This window comes from Mustela putorius, unplaced genomic scaffold (genome assembly GCF_011764305.1).
Source record: "Mustela putorius furo isolate JIRA1106 unplaced genomic scaffold, ASM1176430v1.1 tig00003834_pilon_pilon_pilon, whole genome shotgun sequence".
Classification (NCBI taxonomy): Eukaryota; Metazoa; Chordata; class Mammalia; order Carnivora; family Mustelidae; genus Mustela; species Mustela putorius.
This window is the reverse complement of record NW_025421987.1, coordinates 62893357-62920184: the sequence shown is the minus strand read 5'-3', so window position 1 is coordinate 62920184 and position 26828 is coordinate 62893357. Positions and strand designations below refer to the sequence as shown.

The following is a 26828-nucleotide window of genomic DNA, read 5'->3' as shown; positions in this document are numbered from 1 at the left end:
AAGGGAGTTGAGGGAAATTGGAAGGGGAGGTGAACCATGAGAGACTGTGGACTCTGAAAAACAATCTGAGGGTTTTGAAGGGGCAGGGGGTGGGAGGTTGGGGGAACCAGGTGGTAGGTATTAGGGAGGGCACGGGTTGCATGGAGCACTGGGTGTGGTGCAAAAAACAATGAATACTGTTACGCTGAAAAGAAATAAAAAAAAAAAAAAAGAAGAAGAAGAGTGTCAGATTAGGTTAATCCAGACAACTCTTTTCCAAGAAGTCTTCTGCCTCCACTAGACTGTGACTCCCTTGAGGGCAGTGTCCATCATATTATCACAGTTCTAAAAATATGGTAAGTAGGTGATCAACAAATACATTCTCCTAACATTGTGCCCCAGAAATAACTCAATAAATCTTCAAACAAGAAAAAGTTTTCCCTCATGAGGAAGTGTGCTTAGAAGCTAAGTGTGTTTATTATATTCAGCAGCTCTGTGACCTCTGTTTGGAACTTTCCAATATTTTCCATCTCTTCATGGAAGTTCTTACTGTGCTCATCCAATCTTCTCCCAAGTTCAGTGAGTACATTTATGAGCATTACTTTAAACCCTTTATTATACAATTTACTTATCTCTGTTTGATTAAGGCTCCCCCGCCCCCCGGCTTTATCTTGTTCTTTCATTTGGAACATGTTCTTCCGTTTCTTCATTTTGCTTGACACTCCCTACTGGTTTCTAAGTGTTAGATGAAACAGCCGCCTCTCTGAGTCTTAAATGGTTGGCCTTGTGCAGCAGATGAACTCTGCCCTAGCTGTTGGCTATCTCTCAAACTTTGTGATTGTCCAAGCAGCCTGTTTTATTTTAGTAGTTCCCAGTAGTGGAAGTTGTGCCAAGACCAGTCCATATCCTAAAGAAGAGGATCATAATCAGAACCTAAATTCAGGCTGACTAGAAGCCAAACCCTTAGGCAGCAGCTTTTAAAGTATGCAAACATATACGTTCCTGTGTGGCTATAATTGTAAACTCTGCTGGCCTCCAGAACCAGGTGATCTGGAGATGTTCCCTGGGTGACAGTAGCGAAATCTGGGGCTCTAGATGAGTATATTATCTCCTCTCTGGGAGATGTGGGTGAGCTGCAGTGACATACAGAGAAAGCACAAAGATGGCATCCCCAGGCTTCTATTCCCTGGGACCATCTCTGTAGCTTACAGATGTGTGCCAAATCTGAATTCTGCCCCTAAGGCCCACACTCCAGGTCAAGCAAACAGACCTTTTTCACAGAGAGGCCAAGGCTGTGCTTCATCTGCTGCCTATTCAGGGCCCCAGAGTGGTAACCTGCCAAGAATTAGTCTCTCCAATTGTTACAGTCCCCTAGGACCCAGGAATGCAAGCTCCCCTGGCTATCAGAGCCAAGCAATCAAGAGGTTTCCCCTGGGCAGCAGCCACAAAAACCAGGGCAATAATGTAAAGACTGGGACACCAGACATGTATACGAGCTCCCCTCCAAGACATGTTAGGACTCGGAATGTGGCAGAAGGAGAGTTTAAAGATAGTGCCTGCCCCTCTGAGGTCTTAGGAAAGGTTGACAGTCAGTCCTTCAATGTGTATTTAATTAAAAGTCTGCCCTTGGGGCTGCAGCTATGACGATAAGCTAATAGACCTCTTTCACACCAGTACTGAGCTCCTGGGTCTGTTGCTCTTGCTGTGCCCTGGGGGTGGTAGCTGTTTAAGACTCCTTCTCTGTTGGTTACAGTCCTATGGGGACAGCTAGTGCCACCAGAGCCAGTCAGTATAGAGATATTCCCTGGCAGCAGCAGCAAAAATCAGGGCCCTAAACAAAGGTGTAAGCTCCTTTCTCCAAGATTCCAGTGTGCTGGAGCAAGGCAGAGGGACAGCACGAAGGTGGCATCCGCTGGCCTCCATTCACTGAGGTCCCCACTGTACGCTCCCAGATTGGTTTAAAACCAGGAGCCTGTCGCTCAGGCCAAAGCTCCTGGACCAGCAGCAAATAGACCTCTTTCTCAGAAAGGTGGGTATGTGTTTCAGTCAGCTGTCTGTGCCGTGTCCTGGGAGTGGTGGTCTGCCAGGAACTCTCTCTAATTGTCACAGTCCTGTGGGATACGGGAATATCAAACCCCCTGGCCTCCAAAGCCAGGTGATCAAGGGGTATTCCCTGGGTGGTGGCCACCAACACCAGGCCATCCAACCCAGGCCAGCTGTCCTCTGGGAGATACCACTGTTCTGCAGTGCAGAAGGAGAACACAAAGATGGTGCTCATTGGCTGAAGCAAGAAAGAGGGGGAGTGCAAAGATGGCACCTGCCAAAAACAGAAAAAGAGAGAAAGCAAGAAGGAAGGGGAGGAGAAGTCAAAGGAGGAGAGGGAGGAGGAGAGGGAGAGCGAGAACAAAAAGAGAGAGAGAGAAAAAAGTGAAGAAATAAAAAGAAAAAAAAATTTAAAAGATGGTGCCCACTAGCTTTAGTAAGGCAGAGAGTAGGAAGAGGGCTCCCACCATTCTCTGACCCCAGAGAACACCCCAGCAGGCCTCTGGCTCTCAGACCCATACTTCAAATTTAGGACACCAGTTTTTTTCACAGGAAGTCTGGGCACTTTTCAAAGGGCTACTTCTGCATGGGACCCTGGTGTCTGCACACGGGCCCTTTAAGAGCTCTGCCTTACCCTCAGTTGGCCATAACCCTGCAGGTCTCATGGGCACTGGAACCCCTCTCATCTCCAAAGCCAAGTGTTTTACAGACTTGTGTCTCGGGTGCTGGTCTTAGCAGTTAGGGTACCTGATGCAGAGTAAGATCCTTCATTCTTCAGGAAGAAGTTCTGTGTTTTGAGTTCCTTCTTGATTGTGAGTCCCAGTACTGGGATTGGGATTTACAGCAAGATTATGTCCCAGCATTTCCTACCTGTTTTGATGTGGTTTCCCATCTGCCTGACTTAAAGGGGTTGCTCTGCCAGTTTGGGTTTTTTTTTTTTTTTTCAAGGGATATTGTTCCATAAATAGCTGTAAATTCCGTGTGTCTATGGGTGAATTCAGAGTCTTCCTGCATTAGGCATCTTGAACTGGAACTTCCCAGAACCTAAGTGTGTTTAGAGACATACAGGTTTTGATCAGTTTACTTCTCATTAGTTGTGATCTTTGGGTAAAATACTAAAGTTATTGGCCTACATTATGCTTACTCACAAAACAGGAATAACAATAGCCTCTGTGAAATTCTTGAAAGGAACTAAGGATAAGGTATCTAAGTCAGTCTCAAACTTGATAAATAGAGGTCTTAGAAGATCATCATAATTACTTAAAACCAAACACTTTCAGAAATTTTAAGTAACATGTGCTAATCATATATATTACTGTGATATGCTGGATTCCTAAGGATCCTTAAGGGAACTATTTCATTAACCCAATTTGGCATAAAAACATGTTTGAAAACAGTATAACTCCATGGAAAAGATACATTAGGTCAATTTTTTTTTAATTTTCTCATTGAAAGCTTACTACAATCCTTTTTGACAGGGTTAATATTATTTTATAGAGGAATGCAACTGTGGCCGATAAGCAAGCAGTGTTCCCACGGTCACACAGTGGGTAAAGAACAGAGCTGGGATTTCTCCTATTTGCTCTAACCCCAGGGTCTATGCTCTCAACCATTCTTCTCTCATTTCTTCTTTTAACTAAACTTCTGATCAAACTTGATGGGCATAACTCTCAAATGAATGATACTTAGCAAGGCTTTATTGAGAAATATCTTTGAAAGTCTTCTGGGAATTGTCTTTTTACTGTCTGTCTGTGTTTATCTCTCTCGCTCCCTCTCTTTTATAGAATCTAAATGTTATTTCATCACCAAATCATCAAATACATTAATAAAAAATGAGGGAAACTGGACACATTTAACAAGCAGATGTTCAAAAGATGACTTGTAGTCAATAGATGCCTATATTGTGCATAGCAAAATATTTATTTTGCTAGAACATCAGAGAGGGATTGCACACAGTTAGTGAACAACTGTTAAGTGATGGTTTGTATTCAGAAGATGCACTGTAGATCTTACTACAACAGGCAAGATGTGACCCCCATGTGAAGGGCAGCAGTTTTATGGGATTTGGAGAGTCCATTTCATTCCTTTCAGTCAGACCACTGTGCTGAAGCCTGTGCTCCTTGATGTGTGCCTTCAACCCCAGGCCCCCAGGCAGCCTTGCCTCTTAAGAAGACATTTGTCTTCACTCTTAGACTTGTGCTGAGGGACTTTGCTGTGGTACTTTCACTATGACTTTTGCTTTCACTGAATTTTCTGACTTGCGAGGCTTGCCTTTGCTTGATCTTCAGAAAACCTGCTTTTCACCTCCCTCAAACGACTTTTTTATTAATAGCTGTGCAACCTTGATTGCTTTTTCCCTTTTGACACACTCCTTTGATCCTTCAAGTCTGAAACTCAAAATTACCTGTGAACGGGTGCATTCATGAACCAGGCAATGTACCCTTCCCGACATTTCCTCTAAATTCCACCCCCACACTCACATGTGTTCTTTCCTGGCAGGTCTTTACTTCTTTCACGGACACTCTGCACTCCACAAAGAGGTTGAGACTTTCTTTTTCTTTTCTTTTCTTTTTTTTTTAAGATTTTATTTATTTATTTGACAGAGAGAGATCACAAGTAGACAGAGAGGCAGGCAGAGAGAGAGAGAGAGAGGGAAGCAGACTCCCTGCCGAGCAGAGAGTCCAATGTGGGACCCAAACCCAGGACCCTGAGATGATGACCCGAGCCGAAGGCAGCGGCTCAACTCACTGAGCCACCCAGGCACCCCAGAGACTTTCTTATCAAATTCTTTTCTTTTCAGTTGGGCTGCGTGTGAGGAAACAACTGAGCGTCTTTCCTGCCCCACCTCAAGTTCTCACTAGTGCACGTGTATGATGGGGGCAGCCCACACTTGAGAACAGTCTCGTCCTCCTTATTGTCTTGTATGCTCACAGATTGGCCGCCAAGGTGCATCCCACCTCAGGGCTTGCAGAGGTTGGAGTGTCCAGAAAACCTTCACTGGAACCTTCTAACCCTCTCCGCCTCATCAGGGAAGGGAGAGGAGAGTTTCCAGGAAACCAAGCAGATCTTATAATATAGTAATCCTCGCTTCACTCACTTCGCTCTACCCACTAGAGGAAGATAGATATTCAGCAGGTTCCCACCAACAAATGCCAGAAGACCCTGAGAGAAAGCCTATGAAGTCTGACAGTGACTCTGGAACCTGGCACAAGGCCCCATCTTTCATATCCAGTGCTATGAAGGACTAAAGAAAATCCTTTGGGAAGTGGGAATGAGGGTTTGCCAAGATCAACCTTGTTGTGAGGATGCCCAAGGTCAGTCTGAGGGAGACAGTCCCAGCAGAGCAAGGGGCACAATGAAAGGCACAGCCTGCATCATTGGTGGGGACTCAGGGGAGACCAAATGACCCTTCTCACAGGGCCCCAACACTTAAGAGCTATTTTTGAGAAAACAACTGACGAGGCGCTAAGTGTTACCATTAGTGGGAATCCTGGGGCAGTTGGGTGTGTAGCACATGGGGGATGGGAGAGGTAATATCAAGGAGAAGGGGCAAGTAGAAAGAGGAGAGAATACAGAGGAGAACGAGCTGCACGATTGTAGGAAAGATCTAATGTGTGTAGAGGGGAGATGTTCAACCTGTCTTGAGAGTTAAGAATTTAATAACCAGATTAGGCAAGAGTCACTGAACTGGACTAAATTCTCCGATGGGACTCAAATTCCATTATTGGACAAGATTAAGCTTTCTCTTCCTCATCCCCCTCCAGTGAGTGGAAATGGGGTGCAGTGTTATTAGAAGAGATAAAACCATTCTGTTTGCACCTCACTGAGCTGAGACTCCTCTATCAAGCCAACCACAGGGAAAGTCCCAGACTCTCTGAGCTGGCTGGAATCCCATCCAGAGATTTTTTTTTTTTTTCCTTGCCTGCTCCTCTTCCTGGCACCTGTCCCTCTGCCTACATATTAGGGATGCTGAAAACCAAAAAAGACCAGACAGGTTTCTTAGCTTCATTTCAGCATTCAAATCAAACACTCCTATTTTTCACACAAACAACTTTCCATTCTAGCACTTTTTCATTTAAGAGGATGTTATCTTAATGAGAAAATTCCTAAGAATAAAGCAACCTCTGTTTGAAAACTCACATCCTGTGTAGTGAGGCTGACACATTGCTTGCATAAAATTTGGTAGCCTGATTTATTATTCACTTAGTAAGCATGACACAGAGCTTCCTAGGAAGGGACCCAACAGGTTCAGAAGCTATGTTTGAACTTTATCTTGAAGGTATCTCTATGTTTTCACTCAGAGACAAGCTTTTTATTGATAACCAGGGTTAATGTAAATTGGCAGGGGTTTATGTTAATATTTGCTTTTATCCAGCAGGATATTATATATCTGTGCATCATTTCTGTTCCTAAATCCATGGTTTATTGTTCTTCAAAGTCGTACACCTCAAGCCTCCCTTCTTCAGGGTGACTTATTTTCTAAAAGATTCCTCTTAGGGCTTTCCTGCAAATGATCAGTCATCAGTTATGAGTAGCCAACCTCAGACATGTTTAAATTCTCAGATACATGCCTCTCAGAGTATTAAGCTTGTGTATGTGCCCACGTGTGTGTGTGTGTGTGTGTGAGAGAGAGAGAGATTATATAGGCTCTCACTGAAAATTCTTATATGCACTCCTGAGGGAAAATCAGAACAGGAAAGGATCACAGAGAGCGAGCATAGTTTAAAATTGCTTCTAAGGTGATTATGATAGGTCCCTTCTCTACTTAAATATGGTTTTAGAAAGTTGCTGTTTTGTTCTAGAATATAGCCTGTCTCACTCTGGAAGTTACCAGTTTCATTTTTGTTAATATTCAAGTGTTCTTAGAATCATCTTTTTTTTTTCAAGATTTATTTATTTATTTATTAGAGAGAGAGAGAGAGAAAGAGAGAGAGAGGTTGTGAGAAAGGGAAGCGGCAGAAGGAGAGGGAGAAAGGGAATCAGACTCTGTGGAGGAAAGCAGACTCCGTAAGGGGCTCCTGACATGGGGGCCCCAACCCAGAGGCTAAAGCAGAGCTTGATCTCAAGACCCTGAGATCATGACCTGAGCTGAAATGAAGAGTCAGAGGCTTAACCAACTGAGCCACCTGGGGGCCCCATTCTTAGCACTATCTTTATATAATAGTCATTTGTAGTTGGGACAGGGATTCACATTTGCCCTTATTAAGAGAGAATAAAAAGGAACATGACAGGAAGTGAATAGGAAAAGAAGAGATTTTTTCCAAATTATATGGATGAGAGGTGGAATGGAAATAGGAGGAAGAGGATTAAAAGTGTTTAGGTGTTTAATAAAAAAATGGCCCAATGTAAAAATAGCCAAGTTGTTCCAAGGTGGAATTAACCAAGTTACTAAGATGAAAGACAGCGGCAAATGCTAGTGGATGCGAAGAGGTGCATTCTGCCTTAAAAACGGAAAAACCAAGAAATGAGGCCGTGATGACAACAAAATAGTCCCCCATATTATCCAGTAGATGGTGCTGTTTTCCCAAAACAGTTTTGTTGCCGCTCAGAACAGAGGAAATTATCTTTAATAAAATATAGATGTGAAATACATAAATGCTTAATTCTTGTATCCCCAAATTCCAGAGTAGTCTAGAAGTTCAAAAAACAAGAACTGTAAAATTACTGCTTTAATGTAAACTTTGAAATAACTTACATTTTCACCTTTGATTCCAGGGGCTGTAGATTGAGGGGATACTTTTCAATATTATTCTCCATATCCATGGCCAGCTGGTGACTAGAAACAGAAATAATGCCTCAATATAGCTGAATCTAGACAACCTACATGGCAATAAAACTGCTAATTTATATTTATTTGAAAAAGCAGATATACATCCAATTTTGTTCATTTTAATTAATTCAAAGAGGCCTAAAGGTTGCTATTGATGGATAATGGATAAATAACCATATCATAAAAAGAAAATATTGTTTTGCCTTTTACCTTTTCTGTTCTTTTGATTTTTTCCTGTTAGTTCAATATTCATATTTAAGGCATGAGAGTCATTTCCTTTAAGCAAAGAGGAAAACAAAATATTGGGCCGTTTAGGTGGGGCGGGGGGAATATAAGAAGAGTGTTACAAATCCCATGGCATTGTCCAAGTTGTAAAGGAGATTTCATTCATTCTCACTCCAATGGCACCACTGTCATTGAACCTTTCCTCCTTTCATTCTGTAAGCTTCGCAGAGCTCTCACAATGAGAAAAGCATGAATCTCCGCCTTGGAAAACTCCTGGCAGGGGTCTATAGATATAGGATCACTGCTCCTCTGGGCTTATTAGGCAATCACTGGGTGCTACAATGATCAAGGAAGATTTCATGGAGATGGTGGTAGTTGATGTGGGTTTTGAAGAATGGACAAGAATTAAGTAAGTTGAGATGTGAAAGGTAATACATATGAGAGAGATATTAAAACAAAGGATTAGGGGTGATAAAATTCAGGCTATTTTTAGACAATAAAGAGCAATTTGGTGAAAGTGGAGGATAAAAGTAGGAAATAAGTTTGGCTAAGCAGAAAACCAATAGTCACTGGCCACAAATTACATATAAAACACTGTCATAGATATTATACATGTATTATCTTAATTCTCACTGTAGCCTCTACCAATTATTTTCCCCACTGTACAGCTGAGAAATCAGAAGCTCAAAGAGATTATGTTCTTGTCACTATACAGCAGAAGCCACATTGAAACTCAAGTCTCACAACCACAAAATATGGCTTGAAGGATTTTAATAATGTATTTACTAAACTTAATTGTACTGACTGGTTTTCATAGGTCAAATATTTGGCATCCTGATCCATTACATGCATGTGCTAAGGGTGTTTGTTTGTGTGTGGTGTGTGTGTGTGTGTGTGTGCATGTGCACGCATGTGTATTTAAATGGAAACAAAAATTTCAGGGTACATTATTTCCTCAACTACATGTAATGTATGCTGATATCTTTTATTATATTTTAGATTTTAAAAATTATATTTCAGTAGTGACCCATCAAATTGATTTAACAAACCATCAGTGGATTGCTATCTACAGTGTGAAAAATTGCTGCAAGGGTGCCTGGGTGGTTCAGTGGGTTAAGCCTCTGTCTTCAGCTCAGGTCATGATCTCAAGGTTTTAGGATTGAGCCCTGCATTGGGCTCTGAGCTCGGCAGGGAACCTGCTTCCCCCTTTCTCTCTGCCTGCCTGTCTGCCTACTTGTGATCTCTATCTGTGCCAAATAAATAAATAAAATCTTTTTTTTTTTTTTTTAGTTTTACCATTTTATTTTTTTTTATTTTTTTTTAAATTTTTTATTTTTTATAAACATATATTTTTATCCCCAGGGGTACAGGTCTGTGAATCACCAGGTTTACACACTTCACAGCACTCACCAAATCACATACCCTCCCCAATGTCCCTAATCCCACCCCCTTCTCCCAAACCCCCTCCCCCCGGCAACCCTCAGTTTGTTTTGTGAGATTAAGAGTCACTTATGGTTTGTCTCCCTCCCAATCCCATCTTGTTTCATTTATTCTTCTTCTACCCACTTAAGCCTCCATGTTGCATCACCACTTCCTCATATCAGGGAGATCATATGATAGTTGTCTTTCTCTGCTTGACTTATTTCGCTAAGCATGATACGCTCTAGTTCCATCCATGTTGTTGCAAATGGCAAGATTTCATTTCTTTTGATGGCTGCATAGTATTCCATTGTGTATATATACCACATCTTCTTGATCCATTCATCTGTTGATGGACATCTAGGTTCTTTCCATAGTTTGGCTATTGTGGACATTGCTGCTATAAACATTCGGGTGCATGTGTCCCTTTGGATCACTACATTTGTATCTTTAGGGTAAATACCCAATAGTGCAATTGCTGGGTCATAGGGCAGTTCTATTTTCAACATTTTGAGGAACCTCCATGCTGTTTTCCAGAGTGGCTGCACCAGCTTGCATTCCCACCAACAGTGTAGGAGGGTTCCCCTTTCTCCGCATCCTCGCCAGCATCTGTCATTTCCTGACTTGTTGATTTTAGCCATTCTGACTGGTGTGAGGTGATATCTCATTGTGGTTTTGATTTGTATTTCCCTGATGCCGAGTGATATGGAGCACTTTTTCATGTGTCTGTTCGCCATCTGGATGTCTTCTTTGCAGAAATGTCTGTTCATGTCTTCTGCCCATTTCTTGATTGGATTATTTGTTCTTTGGGTATTGAGTTTGCTAAGTTCTTTATAGATTCTGGACACTAGTCCTTTATCTGATATGTCGTTTGCAAATATCTTCTCCCATTCTGTCAGTTGTCTTTTGATTTTGTGAACTGTTTCCTTTGCTGTGCAAAAGCTTTTGATCTTGATGAAATCCCAGTAGTTCATTTTTTCCCTTGCTTCCCTTGCCTTTTGCGTTGTTCCTAGGAAGATGTTGCTGCGGCAGAGGTCGAAGAGGTTGCTGCCCGTGTTCTCCTCAAGGATTTTGATGGATTCCTTTCGTACATTGAGGTCCTTCATCCATTTTGAGTCTATTTTTGTGTGTGGTGTAAGGAAATGGTCCAATTTCATTTTTCTGCATGTGGCTGTCCAATTTTCCCAGCACCATTTATTGAAAAGGCTGTCTTTTTTCCATTGGACATTCTTTCCTGCTTTGTCGAAGATTAGTTGACCATAGATTTGAGGGTCTATTTCTGGGCTCTCTATTCTGTTCCATTGATCTATGTGTCTGTTTTTGTGCCAGTACCATGCTGTCTTGATGATGACAGCTTTACTAAATAAAATCTTTTTAAAAAATTGCTGCAGGGAAACATAAAGCTTTTGGGGTAGGGAAACTTGAATGGGATGTTTAAGGATGTTGTAGGAGTAAGAAAGGAGAATGATGAAAAATATTTAGGAAGGTATTCAAATTGGTCTGATAATAAAGACCAGGACTATGGTTTTAGAAAAGAAAAGAAAAAGATTAAAAGCAATGTGCTGAAGTTATCTAGGATTTTCTCCTCTTTCCTCTTTCGAAAGGAATAACCAAGAGATGGGGAAACACATAGTGGAATAGATAAATTCCTATGTGTTCTATGTAGATGGTGCCATCAGCACAATATAGCTTTGTGGTTGCCTAGCTGGGATGTCCAGAAGTAAGGGAAAAAAGCACTCTTGTTTGCTCTGCACCATTCGTATTCTGGGTCCATTATTAATTCATTCTTATTCACTTATTTGTAAATGTATTGTATGTTTCCTGTATGTGTCAGAAATGATGCAGAACACGAATGATATAATGGTGAAAACACTAGACATGGTCCCTGTTCTATGGTTTTACAATCTAGGAGACAATAGATATTAAACAAATAATTACAAGTTGATGGATGCTATTATAGGGGAAACACAGAGGGACCTAATCCAGGGTTGATTGGCATGGAAATTCTTCTTTTTACAAGTCTATGATCTTGTAGGGACAACAGCCTTATAGTAAAGATAATTTAAGATTTTGTTAATTAGGAGTGCCTGGGTGGCTCAGTGGATTAAAGCCTCTGCCTTCGGCTCAGGTCATGGTCTCGGGTCCTGGGATCAAGCCCTGCATCAGGCTCTCTGCTCAGCAGGGAGTCTGTTTCCTCCTCTCTCTCTGCCTGCCTCTTGGCCTACTTGTGATCTCTCTCTGCCATATAAATAAATAAAATTTTAAGAAAGAAAGATTTTGTTAATTAAACCACTTAATAGCATATTAGCAAACCGGGCAACAGAGATACATGTGAGGTGTTGTGGGTCCTGTAGTTATGCAGCAACCAAAGCCAAAGGTCAAGTTTTCATAAAAAAGAAAAAAATTATAACATTAATAAATTTGCTGACTTGGGGTTATAATTTATATAACCTCAACAAACTCTAAATTATGAATACCTGTAGGTTTAATTGGATAGCTTTAGCTCATTCATCAATAATTACCTGTGGGTAATAAAATGATGATATGTGAGGTGAATGTGTGACCAACAACACACATTTCCCACCAGAAAGCCAGCCTGATTCAGTATTTACAACAAATAGCAATCACCCTGAGGTCTTATTGAAGTTAATAAATGATTATCAAAAATAATATAGTCATAAACAGGCTCTTAATTAATGGTCTTACTAATTACTCTTCTTTCTATGGGCACACAGGAAGCTTTACTGAGTGTGTGTATGTGTGTGCACAGAATGCACAGGACTGGCCCTGCATACAGTCTCCAGTAGAACAGAGTTGCGGCTTACCCTCCCTTCACACTGACTGTCTACCACAAAACCCTGTTGAACATTCAGAATAAATGTAATGTTCCAAGGGGGAATAACTGATCAACTGCTATGACACCACTATCACTTAACTTACGGTCATTTCAAGTAGCTGAGATGATTTACATCAGCACCTAAGTCAGCTACAGCTATAATGAAATGCCGAACTGCTCCCTCAAAGTATACCAATTTTTCAATCAAGTCTGACAGCTTTCAAGGACACAGCCCCGCCCCAAAGCCAACCAGGAAAAATCTCTAGAATTCCAGGCAAATGGGTATAAGTTGTTAAGGCCGGGAGCCACTGTTTTCTCTCTGTCCTGGACAAATACGAAAGGGAAGCTTACCCCACACGTCTGTGTGCTTTGAGGGGAGACTTTAATTCCCATCTCTGGAATTCCTCAATCATGATAAGGAAAAATAAGCATCAAAGCTGATTGGCCATTTCCAGGGGCTTTTAGCTTCTCCCTGCTTCTGGGTAACAAGGAAAGAATAGGGGAGGAAGGAGGAGGCAGAAGCCCACATATCTGCCATTAATCTTCACAAATCTTCCTGAGAGCAGAGAGCTGGGAAAGATACATGCTGGCACTAGTGAAAAGTTGAATACAGAGTTGTGGGTCAATTAGCAAGGAAAAAACTTCTGGAGTTCACTTCTTATATTAAAATCAATAATGAGATACCAACATAACCAAATTTAATAGATAAAAGTGATAAGGAGAACAAAGGCAAGAGGAATGTAGATAAAATTAAATTTCCTTACAACTTGCAGCCTATTGACAAATACCTAAGATATGCAGAGTATAATATTCCTCAGGGAACTCCTGGCTGCCTTAATAATGTTGGTATTTTGCCAGGGACTAAAAGCAACTTTTGTTTGAGAACAGCCAGACCTCCAGGATCCTGTAAGTCTTCTTTCGCATATGGAAATCCATGGAGAGACTTTCTTTATCTCTACCCTCTCCCCACAACCTAAATGTATACGATCAAAAGCTCCTCAAGATCACAGTGCAACTCTTTCTGCTCACCGGTCCTGTTCCCATTTGCTTTAATAAAAACACATTTTTGCACCGACAATGTCTCAAGAATTCTTTTGTTGACCATTGGCTCAGCGGCCCCATGTTAAAAGAGATGAAAGTCACAGAGAAAGTGTGTCCTAAGAGAATTAAGTTACATGAGATTATTGAATAACCAAAAGGAATCTAAAATGTACCAAGACCACTGGTTCTCATCCCCAGCTCCTCATTTGAGTCACATGAAGTCAGCTTTTAAGAAATACTAATTTTCATCCCCAGTGATTCAGATTCAATTTGTCTAGGGTGGAGGTTATGCCAAAGCTTATTTCATTTTTTATTAACTCCCAGGTGATTCTAAGGGCATCCAGGATGAAGAACCACTGATCTAATGTCATTACCACACTAATCTCTGTAAAGGAAAACCTTTCTAGTTACACAGCCAAAAACTTTTTAATTATTATTGTTTACATATTGCTAGTGGTGATGAGGGGGGTGGGAACTGAACTGATTTAGTCTTAGTTATTCATATTAATAAGAGTAGACATGATAAGTATAAATTAAATCTGAAGATAACTCAGAAACTTCATTTAATCAAAGGGCTGAAACTGTTCTTCAAGTGATAACATGGCAAATTTTTGGAATCATGGAGACAGAATGAATCTGAAAGTGTCTAGTCCAAACAATCACAGGGCTGGAAAGAGGAGCTGACATGGAAGGCACGGTGCTATTGTGCACGTCCTATTTAATGCTCTCACTAAGACTGTCAAGTCAGTGTTACTATCTTCATTTTTATTTTTATTTATTTTTTTAAAAGATTTTTATTTATTTATTTGACAGAGATCGCAGTAGGCAGAGAGGCAGGCAGAGAGAGAGAGAGAGGAGGAGGAAGCAGGCTCCCTGCTGAGCAGAGAGCCTGATGCGGGGCTCCATCCCAGGATCCTGGGATCATGACCTGAGCAGAAGGCAGAGGCCCAACCTACTGAGCCACCCAGGTGCCCCACTATCTTCATTTTTAGAGATGAGGAAGCTGGGTTCAGGGGGATTAAATAATTTTTCCAGACTCACAAAGCTAGGATAAAATCAGAAAGAGGAATCACATCCAAGATTTCCCATTTTTAGGAATGCTTTCAATAGCACTTCAGATGGATGGTTATTTCACTCTTGGGAACCCCTAGTATCTGTCATCTCACTCTTTAACTCGGAAGTCCATTCTGTTGGGCAGGCAGCATTTTTATAAAAGTTATTCTTTTTCTGAGTCACAGAGCAGTCTCTCTATAAGTGCTGCTCACTGATTCTTGTTATGCTCTCTAGAGCAAGAAAGGCAATTTAGCCCCCTTTTTAATAGGAAAATTCCTTCAAATGTTTGAGGAAAGCCATTATGTTTCCTCTGAGATTTCTTTTCTCCAAGTACACATACTCAGCTCTTTGTAATAGTTTCACATTATTCCAGAATCCCCATAATTTTAATTAACCTCCTCTGATGCTTTTGGGAAGGTCTATATGGTTTTTATTTTATTTCATTTTATTTTACAAAGACAGAGAGAGAGAGAGCACATGAGTAGGGGAGAGCAAGGGAGAAGGAGAGAGAGAATATTAAGCAGGCCCCATGCCCAGAGTGAAGCCTGAGGAGGGGCTTGATCTCACAGATCCTGAGTTCAAGACCTGAGCCAAAATCAAGAATTGGACGCTTAACTGACGGAGCCACCCATGTGCCCCTGTATGTGCTTTTTAAACATGATGACCAGAGCCACTGGTGACACCCACATGGGCTTTGCACTGGGACTTAGCTAGAGGTTGAGAGCACTGGTGGCATCCAAATTCTCACCCTCGCTGCTCTGAGCTAAATATCCTTAGATAAGTGCTGACAGCTCTCTGAGCCTCTTTCCCTGTCGATAAAATGGAAATAGTACCTATGTAAAAAGGCTGTAATCAGAATTCTATGAGGAAACATCTGTAAGCATTCACGAATATGGAGGATATTGCAAATGCTCAGTAAATGATAGTTCATTTTCATTTTTTCTTTTATCTTGACAATGCATGGCTATTGATCAGTCTTATATTGTAGTAATATTTTTAGAAGCCATATAAAATCATGGTCTCATGTTGGCAACAGATAAGACCTCAAAGTATCTATTCACAAACTGAAATCAGAATATATCCCTCACATGCACTAATTGCACAATCTTTTAAAACTCTAAATGAAAAATTCACTTGTATCCCTGTTAAATTTCATCTCTTTCTTGCCTTTTTTTTTTTTTTCAGCACGATTTTGTTCCATTCTGTAATGTTATTTAAAATATCCATTCTATCGGTCTTACTGTTGTTACTTTGTCCTTTTTGAAAATTTTATGACTGCCTTCCATACACGTCATTGATTAAAAGCCAAAAACAGGGCAGGATTGTCAAGTTTTAAGCCTCAGACATAGCACCACATCTCCATGCATCATATTATTCTGCTAATCAGTATATTGTGTTTCATAGCTCAACTAGGCATACATCTATCTACTGTATCAAATAAGCCATATTCCTGGGTTCTGATTTCAACAATATCATAAGAAACTGTGGAGTTTACTTATTTATTTTTGTCTTGCCAGGTATATATTTTTTTCTTGCAAGCTTTTTTAACCTCAAACAAAATAATTTCTTGTATTTTTTACTTACTTTTCAAGTAAATATTTTCCATCATTAACTTGTTCTAAAGGATTCTGCAATCTTTTCATTTCTTCCTGTGAAAAAGAAAAGAAGTATAAATTGACCCCATGTACTTGTGGGTAATAATATTTGAGTACAAATGTTTGCAAATTGAGATAACACACTGCTGAGAGTTCTGGACTTTGCAATGGATAAGTGCTTAAACATACAATAAAATTTGATCCTTGATCAAATTAGAATACAATACTGCCAAATTGTGTGATTTTTTTCATGCCACTAAAGATAATACTTTCTGTTATTTTCCCAGAGTGGGGATGTGTTTATATGGATCCACTCACGCTCTTCCTAAATCTACTCTGTCAACAGTGTTATGTTTGCTGGTTGCTGGGTGAAGGGCTCTAATGAGTGTGTGCCAGGTTTGGCCATTCAGCAATCATCCCCTCCTGTCTCTTGGTAACTGTAGGTAAACTTGTCCCTGAGTCACAGTGTGCAGAAATGCACGACACAGACACACACACACACACACACACACACACACACACATCCCTTCTCTGCATTTTAGGCACCCATAGTCTCTGTAATCCCATTCTTCAGGCCATAGTGATTAGTTCAGGGATATGACAGAAGCACTACTTGCCTCTTCACAAAAACTATTAACGTGCCAAGAGGAAGCCCCAATTACACACATTTATCCCTACAAGACCATCAGGATGAGTCTCAACATGCTTCTCAGCTACCAGAACTCTAAGTCTCCTAGGTCATCCCCCATTACTCATTTTCTTTAACTTTTTACTGCATTGTGCATCCTAGAATTTGACCCTGTCACCCACCTCTCTCCAATCCCTCCAAGCTTTCCACTGAGCCTTTTGGAATTCATAGTCTGTCATCAGCAAAATCCTCTATCCTCTCTTTGAACATTAACTTATTCTGACTGTACTCTGCCTCAATGCTCTAGGAAGAGCTAAGTTTTTGTTAAAGCAAGAAGATCAAAGAACCATTTAGAAAAGAGTTTTAGGATATAGGGGACTTGCTGATGACACATTTGGCTGAGTCCCTGAACACACCATCTCTCCTGCAGTCTGCTTAAGAGGCGGTCATTTCTATCCCACATGTTATACCCGGCAGTCTAAAGGAGGTATGGGACCCCTTCTTCCCCTCACTGATTCATCCAAATCATCCTCACTCCTATGAAATCTTAGCTCCTCTGGAAGTATGCCAGGAGTTTATCCTAAGCGCCTGTCCTCTTCCCTGTCAATCCTCACTCCTTAGGAGGTCTTATCCAGTCCTATGGCTTTAAATTTATATTTGCACCTGACCTCTCCTCTGAACTCCTCCCTTCTACACTAATTTCTTACTTGACAACTCCAGATGCATGTCCAATGGGCATCTCAAGTTCAAAACCAAAGTCTTGATTTCCTTGCCTTCACCCTCCCGCCCCAAACTCCTTCTTCACCACTTTTTCCTCATTTTAGCAAATGGCATCACTATTCACCTAGATATGCAAAGATAAAACCTAGGAATCAGGCTTTACGCCTTTGTTTCTCTCACAACACACAATCAACTAATCTTGTTGATTCGATTTCAAAATATATCCAGAACCGACCTCTGCTTCTCAGTGTGGTCTAAGCGAACTCTGAGTCTCTTATCTCTGTTTCCCATATTAGCCAACTTCAGTCAATTCTCCTTACATCAGCCAGCATCACCTTTTAGTTCCTAGCCTTTTACTTTTTAATGCATGAGATGCACATACCATAAACATACTTTTTTTTTTAAGATTTTATTTATTTATTTATTTGACAGACAGAGATCACAAGTAGGCAGAGAGGCAGGCAGAGAGAGAGGAGGAAGCAGGCTCCCTGCGGAGGAAGTAGGCAGAGAGGCAGGCAGAGAGAGAGGAGGAAGCAGGCTCCCTGCAGGGCTTGATCCCAGGACCCTGGGATCACAACCTGAGCCAAAGGCAGAGGCTTTAACCCACTGAGCCACCCAGGTGCCCCCCATAAACATACTTTTGACAAATGCATACACTGGCAGAACCACCACCCAAAAATGAAATAAAGAACATTTCTTTCTCTAGAAAGTTTCTTTCCAATTCTTCTAATTCCCCTCTCCTGTTCTGATTTCAATCATCATAGATTAATTTGGCTTATTCTAGAACTTCATAAAAAATTATCTATTCTTTTGTGTCTGGCTTAATTCACTAAACAGTATATTTTATAATTTGTTGCTCAACTAATATTTATGGTTTAAACTGCACTTTGGTACCTAGAGAAGAATTTCTATTTTTTTTTCCCCCTCTGAATTCTCAAGTCTAAGGATTTTGAAGTGTGAAGAACCCTGGAACAAATGCAAATATTTGCTATGGTAAGAGCTACTAACTGGAAGAAAAAGATAACATAGCAGAAAGGATGAAAGCCAAGGAAAACAGCTAAGAAACCAATGCTCTAGTGACGCTGTGAACATCTTGGTCAAACTAGAGCTGGAAACCAACATACTGATAGACTTGTCAGCTTTACAAGCCAATAGATTCTCTCATTTGCTTAAGGCACTTTTGCTTAAGATTTCTATTATCTTTCAGTTGAAAGAATCCAAATCCAGAAATGACAGTATGAGCCATAACCTAGGGCTACTATATACAAAACCCTAACTTAGATGAGGCATGGAACTATAAAAGTTCAGAACCCGGGCAGTTCTTGTTTATTTTGTTTTGTTTTGTCAGTGTCTTAAAAACATGTGTTATTCAGAAGAATAATGGATAAAGCAGGTCAGGGTATTCAGTTCCTTTTTATTAAATACTCCTGCTTTTATATCCAATACTGGTATAACAAACCTCACATGAAGAATAATTCTGCATCTTCTGCAAAACTGCTTTATAAGACACTGTATGTTTTGTTACAGTTTCTCTCGTATAAAAGAATAAAATTTTAGGATTTACTAGGAGGTGATATTTTCCCCTTCTGATACAATATTTCACTTGTCTTCATCAACAATAACAATTTATAAGTCTTACAGAGGTTGTTTATTTTGCCTTGAAGATTAAGCTAAATTAAATACTCCATTGTCAGAATGTTTTCCATGCTGTTAGTACAATTATACCCTGTTCCTTCACTATATGGTGTGTGAAATTCTTTATTTTTACTTTAACTCTTTTACATATGTGCTTTTCACAGTAAGTGGAAGCCAGCAGGATAGCAGCAGAGTACATATATGACAAATGGGTAAGAAAGAGAAATAAGTCAGGCTCTCTGCTCAGCGGGGAACCTGCTTCCTCCTCTCTCTCTGCCTGCCTTTCTGCCTACTTGTGATCTCTGCCTATCAAATAAATAAATAATAAAAAAAACTTTAAAAAAAGAAAGAGAAATATGATTGATAGGTAGGTAAGTAGGTAAACAGAACATCTTTTTCACTTCTATACGTGGCTTTTTATTTTCAAGGTAAAACTAACTCTTCAGTACTATATACACTGGTTTCTTATTCCAAAAACAAGTCTCCATATTTATCCTCTATTTTCCCTCAAAATTCCAACTCTCCCATCTAATCCTTCATCATTTCCCATCCCATATCCAGTGACATAGCAATAGATGAAGCAGCTGCTATACAGAAAGGAAACAGACTGAGTAAGAATCCATGAAATCCTGAAAACCAAAGGAGGATTTTTAGGTCATAAACTTGTTCTTTTTTTACCCCCTGGATTATGATTAGGAAAGAGACTGAGCTGTTAGTAGTCCCAGGACTTTCTTCTCTAAGATGTGCCTGTGGCCTGCTTTCTTCTTTTCTTTTTCCCTGGGGATTTGGGGAGCAGGAAATAAAGAGCTTTTGCACTCTATGCCAGCCACTCTCCTTTCCGTGGTTCTTTCATTGCAGAGAGCTTGCTGTGTGGGGAGGGCTTTGATGCAGCACTTTATTCAATCTGACTATCCACGTTCTAGGAAATCGTATTAAACATAAGGTCAATGACTAACAAGAGCTTTCTGAACAGCTGTTCTGCTGACAATTTGGAGGATTGATTTCATCATTTGGTTATTTAAGCTAACTATACAAAAACACTTCAATTCAATTGGCCTGGAATTTCCAAACCATGTCCTCATTTTCTTGGAAATGGATAAGGAAGGTGGTTGCTCAACAGATCTTCAGTTGGAGTTTAACTTTTTGAAAGTTTTGTTTCAATTTACCATTAAAAATATATACAAATTGGTCTTTCCCATCACTGGTTTCTCCCACTAGTCCTTTTTGTCTCTGATTTCATATCTGGAAACGTCATTTCCCTACTAGAAACCAACAGTAGCTCCCCACAGCTTTGAGGACAGAATCCAAATTCCGCAGTCAAGGTCTGGTGCAACAGGGCCCAGCAGTCTCTCCCCACTCCACCTCATGTGCCCTGCCCCACACACTTCGTCCCTAAGTCTGGTCATATGAAACTTCACATAATCCTGGAACTCACATCCTCTCTTACTGGACATTCCATAGCAGTGTGCCCCCAATTATTCTACTTGCCCACTCCCACTCTTCCTTCAGGAAGCCCCCAACATTATTCTTTCCCATAGAAGCTTTTGGAACTCGACAGGAAGGTCGGATACCATACCTTGCTTCCTTAGCAAACTATGGTGATCCCTATTTTAACATTACCTCTCTACCTGATGCACCCTGCCACCACTAAGACCTCTGAAGTAGGGATGGTGACTTGCTCATGATGAGATGCTTATTCCCCAATAAGGCATTTAGGAGTGCTTAATAAATATCTGTTGAATAAATGAATAATAAATGAATTGAATGTATTGTTCTAACTGAAGTGAAAAGAAATCTTAGTAGCTTAATGCCCCTAAAAATCCCAAGAAATTTTATGTCTTCTGCTGACTCTTCTCTACCACTCCCAATAAGCTTTTTTTTTTAATCATTCAGTAACTTTCTTTTTTATTTAGCATTATATTTTTCTAGCTTTACTGAGGTATAATTGACAATTTAAAATTATATATGTTTAAGGTGTACTATGTGATGATTTGATATATGCAAACTTTGGGAAATAATTGTCATAATCAAGCTAATTAACATATCCATCACGTTACAGTTAGCCTTCCCTCCTCCCTCCCACCCTTCCTTCCTTTCTTTTTTCCCTTCCCTTTTCTTTCTTTCTTTCTTTTTTTTAATTTTATTTTATTTGGGGTTTTGGTGGGGTAAAAACACTTAGGATCTACCCTCTTAGCATATTTCAAGTTACACTACAGTATTATTAACTGTACACTGCTATTCATTGGATGCCTAAAGCTTACTTATCTTGCATAACTGAAACTTTGTTCTGCTTGATCAACATCTCCCTATTCGTACTCTTGACGCATCCCCACTCTCCTCTGAGTTCTGGGAGGTTCAAAATTTTGGGCTATATGAACCTGGCCCCTTTGTCCTGTGGCCTTGGATAGGATTTGAGCAGTGGGAGGCACTGCATAAAATCAGAAGTTAGCAGAAGAGAGAAGCTGGACTACTTACTCTCTTTTCTCCTGTCTCTTATGAAAGCACAGACTGGTGTTACTAGAGGCTCCAGCGCGCATGGGGTGGCCTCTCCCACAAGGTGGTTCTTGTCCATAACTGCTCCCATTTCTTGACTGTTCAAGGCCTTTCTTTTGTTTTCTTCCTTTCCCTTCCTTATTATTGCCCTTTCTAGCTATTGACAGACCCAGATGCATCACCATCCCTTGCGATTTTCCGTACTCTGCCCATATCCATGTAGCCACTCCATTAACTCTTTCAATCACTCTTTTAAATGAGTCATATGTCTTCTTACTGGACTCTGGCTGATATGTCTCAAGGATCTTAATTTTGCTTTTGCTTGAATTATTCAAGCATAACCAAGACATATAGTATTCCATATCTTTACTCTTATTTTCCCAAATAAAACTTGTGTTACAGGAGGCTGTGAAATGCAGGCTGTACAGTTAGGGGGCATAATTGATTGATTATTTGCCAAAGCCTATGCTTCGCAATATCATAAGAGTTGTTTTGAAGTAACTTGGATGTAAACTGCTAGACTAAATGGCAGATGCTAGATTTTGTTCTTTTGTATCTGGCTGTCCCTCCTACCTTACTCCTGCTGGTTTTTCTCCTGTCACAGACAGAATATAGCTAAAAGGTTAGGTCAGCTCATCTTTGTGGCTCCTTGGTCAGTCCCTTAATCTACCCAATAATAAAATATTGCTCTTTTATTATTTTTTCTGTCCTTGCCACTTCTACTGTCTAAACAAGCAGGATATGTCCTTTGAACAAGTTTAAAATAAGAAATTCATTCAAAATTATTTTTTCTCTAAAGTGCACTTATATTTTTTCCTTTTTTATTTTATTTTATTTTATTTTTTTAATTTCTTATAAACATATTATGTATTTTTATCCCCAGGGGTACAGGTCTGTGAATCACCAGGTTTACACACTTCAAAACACTCACCATATAAAGTGCACTTATATTTAAACACCAAACTTTAACCTTTCTGACTTATATCTTTGGCCATTTTATTCCCAGAGTATCCCAGAGAATTTAAAGTAACTTAAAACATGGAAACAATCTGCAATTTACTTCATTGTATAGCTATGGGTGACAAGGCCTGTGCCACTTATATAAATCATGTTTTGTGTGTTGGAAACAATTTCATGTTAACCTAAAGGTAACTATTTAACAAAAGTTAAGAGTCAAAATTACTTTTGACTATTCTATCATTCAATTAAATATCACCAATCTTCCTTACTGTCCCTCTACATTGGCCTTTTTTAAATGGAAATGTAATAAAGGTACTAAAAAAGGGGTTACTACTGTTTGCATAATATGGAAAAGTAGAAGACACAAAATCTATACTAATTTTAGCTCTGCATCATTAAACATGAAATATTGATTATTGCTCTTTACAACAGAATTTATGAAGCTAGCTAGGCTGCTGTGTCCACATAAAGTGATTCTGATGCTTTGCCCTCAGATCTCAGTGGCTGTAAATGATGCTCCTTGGTGACAGCTGGGAGGCTGGCATTCTGATCCACAGCCTTAAGAGATACATTTCCCAGATTAGACCAGGAATGACCCAGCTGCACAACCCAACTTCAGAAAATTAAATTGGAGGGAGTCCAACCTCTGTTGAAATAACTGTGTGAATTACAATGTTTCCATGGGCCTTGTTATAATGTAAATGTACTTTACAATTTACTGTCATTTCCCTTCTGCTCCTGCTGTGAATATGGGCATTAATAGTCATCTCATATATTTAAAGGCAAAATGGCATCAAAAATAAAAATGCAAGATTCATGTTTCTCCCTTGGAAAGCAGAGACTAAACTCCTTTCTTTTTTGCTTTTGCCATTTTTTTAAAAATAGCATACTTTTTGTTTATATATTATGCATTAATGGTTTTTATGGCTGAGAGACCTGTAAATTTCACACAGGAAGTTATCTTGCAGCTGAACATGAATTTCTTTGGGAGGAAAAAGTGGCTAATGGGACATCAACAGCTCAAATAAAGGATTCATTCAGGTAAGTTATGGGCATATGAGGTAGTAGACTTAAAAAGAGATTTGCTGGTTTCTAGTACTTTAATGACGTTTTGAATGTCCAACAAGATGCAGAGGGGCTGTGATTTTATAGTGACAATCACTAAGTGAGGTAGTTCCAGGCCTCACTATGCCAGTTCTCATTGGCATTTTTATTTGCTACCTCATACATAGTAAAACTTACAAACTTACCTACATAAGATATGACGATGTGGATTGTTGTGATAGTTCATTTTTTATTCTTATTTGACCAATCAGGCTATGTTCATAGGCTTTAGGACATAAAAACACCCTTGGCTGCGAAATTCTGAGAGTGCCAAATACCTGAACTCACTTGAACAGATGCCAAAGAGAAACATATTAAGTAAAAACCCAGTTATGGCTGTATATGTCATTAGTCACCTTGGATCTGAGCTGATTTCAGACTTTGAGATTCTCATGGAGTAGAAGTGAGGAAGGATACTCATCTGGAAGAGTATACCTACCACCACACCATCCACATCAGCCCCTTGCCCTGATGTGAATAATTACCTACAACTTCATGTAGATGCACCAGACGGCCCCAGTGGATCTAGGATTGTCAGACAGGTATTTATACTTAGGCTTAAACGTCTCCTTTCTCCTTTCCCTAAGATTATGCATGGTCTCAAGAGCTTTTGCTAGTTTTAGATCACAGACATTCTAAAATTATCATTATAAAATAAAATGCTCAGGGGTGCCTGGGTGGCTCAGTGTGTTAAAGCCTTTGCCTTAGGCTTGGGTCATGATCCCGGAATCCTGGGATCAAGCCCTGCATAGGGCTCTCTGCTCAGCGGGAAACCTGTTTCTCCCTCTCTCTCTGCCTGCCTCTCTGTCTACTTGTGACCTCTCTCTGTCAAATAAATAAATAAAATCTTTAAAATAAAATAAAATACTCAGCTCATTAGAAAAAGTCTAACCACTCCTACTCAATCTAGGATGTGAAAAATTAAAACACTATTAGCAACAATTTTAAAGTAATCACTCTACTCAAAGTTAATTCAGCTTAACAGCTAGACAACCATGAAAACTCAACTGAGACTGAAATACTAAGTACAATCACTGGGGTATAGATATTTTTACATCTTATATATTTCTATATTCTGGGGGAAAAGTCCTAGATACCATGCATTAAGTGAAAAATTCACATGCACGCAAGCATAAATGTATACATGCCATCAGATAAACAGCTGTTAGAATGCAGACAATAGCAAAGATGGATTAGTGAATCCATACACCAACTCCAGATTTCCTGTCCTAAAGGACAAGAACAAAGCACAGGTAATCAGAACACCATGTAACACCCAAATTATTTATATCTGATTCTAAAATGTATTTCATTATAGTGTAGCAAATGCTGTAACCAAGATTATATTTTTTCCTAGTCCAAGTGGAAAATGAATTTGCAGTTCTTATTTTTTACCAAGTGATATTATGGGGAAACAACCCAAATTCATGCTGGGAAGAGCTCTCCTAACATGCTATGCAGTACCACAGACTTGTCCTCTTTTTGTTCCTTCCACTAACACCCATGGTTGGGACCATAGGGTTCTCATCAGAACCATTACATTGGGTTACCTAATTGTTTTTCTTTAGGTACATTTCCAATAATTTAATTCTCCTACGCATAAACTCTAAACAAAAATAATATCCAGGAGTAAAAATATTCTTAATCCCACAACTGCAATACTGCTCCTTCTATACCTTCTGAAATCCCTTAAAGTTCACTTCAAATGCAATTTTATAAATGTTAATATTTCCTTCCATATTTAATGTCATGTAATTTTTTGAACTACTGTTATCACTACTAACATTTATTGAATTTTACTAGGTTCCAGCCTCTTTGTATAAATTGTCTTTTAAAAATTATGACTGAAGCCCCATAAAAATAGATACAATTATTATTCCCATTACTTGGATAAGAAAACAGACTCAGAAAGATTACAGAACTTGACCAAGGTCTTACAGGAAACATGGCATGTCAACCTAAGCAGTCTGATTCCAGAATCTAAACTCTATCCTCTCCACTCTTTTCCCATGAATGACATAGAACATGCAACAATGTGAGCAGTGGCAGTAATTCACCAATGAGGCCTATAAACAAGAAGTTGTAGTGTTCTGCAAAATATTCAGATTTCTTATCTGAACCAGACTTGTCATCTACTTGCTGTGTCATCTTAGATAACACTCTTTCTAGGTCTCAGTTTCAGCATTTGTAAAATGATAACGACAATGCCTACTCCACAGTGTTATGTGAGGATCAACTAAAATAACGGATTTAAAAGCATTCTTTGTACAATAAAGTACTGGCCACGCATAAGGAGATTCCTTAAGTGCCTGTCTTACTAAGGACAGCAATCAAGTCTCACTTGTTATTCCTGTGGCACCTACCTCTGCGCCTTTTTGAGCCCCAGTTTCATAAACTTTTTTTTTCTTTTTTTTAAAGATTTGTTGTTGTTGTTGTTGTTTTATTTCTTTTCAGCGTAACAGGATTTATTGTTTATGCACCACACCCAGTGCTCCATGCAATATGTGCATAATACCTACCACCTGGCTCCCCCAATCTCCTACCCCCTGCCCCTGAAAACCCTCAGGTTGTTTTTCAGAGTCCATAGTCTCTCATGGTTCATCTCCCCTTCCAATTTCCCTCAACTCCCTTCTCAGTTTCATTATCTTTAAGATGGAGACACTAATTACACAAAATTCCAAGAATTGCCGTGCTACTTGATTAAAAATTCACATAAAGCATTCAGTTGTGCACTGGGGACATAGTAGATGCTCAATAATGTTATTTTCATTATTATTAAATTTTTATTATATCTCTCTAGCCCATTCAAAACATGGATGTACATCTAAACAACTTCTCCTGGCTCAGTCTAAACTCATTTCCAGTAGTCACTTAGTTCTGTCAATTCCATTTTCTAATTGTCTCCAGAGCATACCCTCCCTATTTGCAATGTCCTTAGTTAAGGATTTATTGCCTGCCAGAGTGAACAACCTAAAATGCCAACTTCATCATTAGTTCAGTCACTTGCTTGAAATCCTTCTTGCTTCCCTTCACTTAGCTGATGGAGCCTAAGTCTCCAGGTGGGACCTCATAGGATGGTTCTGTGTAACCTGCCCCATCTGTCCCTCCCGTTCCTTTCCTAAGAGACTCACCCCCAGTACACTTAATCCTCTTGGAACATCAACATGTCATTAAAACCCTGAGTTAAAATCAGGTGCTCAAAAACTTGAAATGATTTGGTCCATGTGTTGAAATAAAACAATGATAAAGAGAAGTTTTTTGAAAAAGAAACACATGAGTAATATAATACATTATGGTATACCTGTCATCATTAAATAATAAACACAG

The 26828-nt window shown here is 39.7% G+C and overlaps 1 protein-coding gene across 1 annotated transcript in view; it reads right to left on the bottom strand.

Moving 5' to 3' along the window:
• The window catches only part of IQCJ (IQ motif containing J), a 243421-nt gene that overhangs the window by 42272 nt on the left and 174321 nt on the right, over nucleotides 1-26828 (bottom strand). Inside the window, exons 2-3 of the mRNA XM_045088566.1 lie at nucleotides 15951-16015; nucleotides 7718-7798 (exon numbers count right to left, since the gene is read on the bottom strand). Of these exons, the coding sequence (XP_044944501.1) occupies nucleotides 7718-7798; nucleotides 15951-16015 (146 nt within the window). The remainder of the gene's footprint in view (nucleotides 1-7717; nucleotides 7799-15950; nucleotides 16016-26828) is intronic.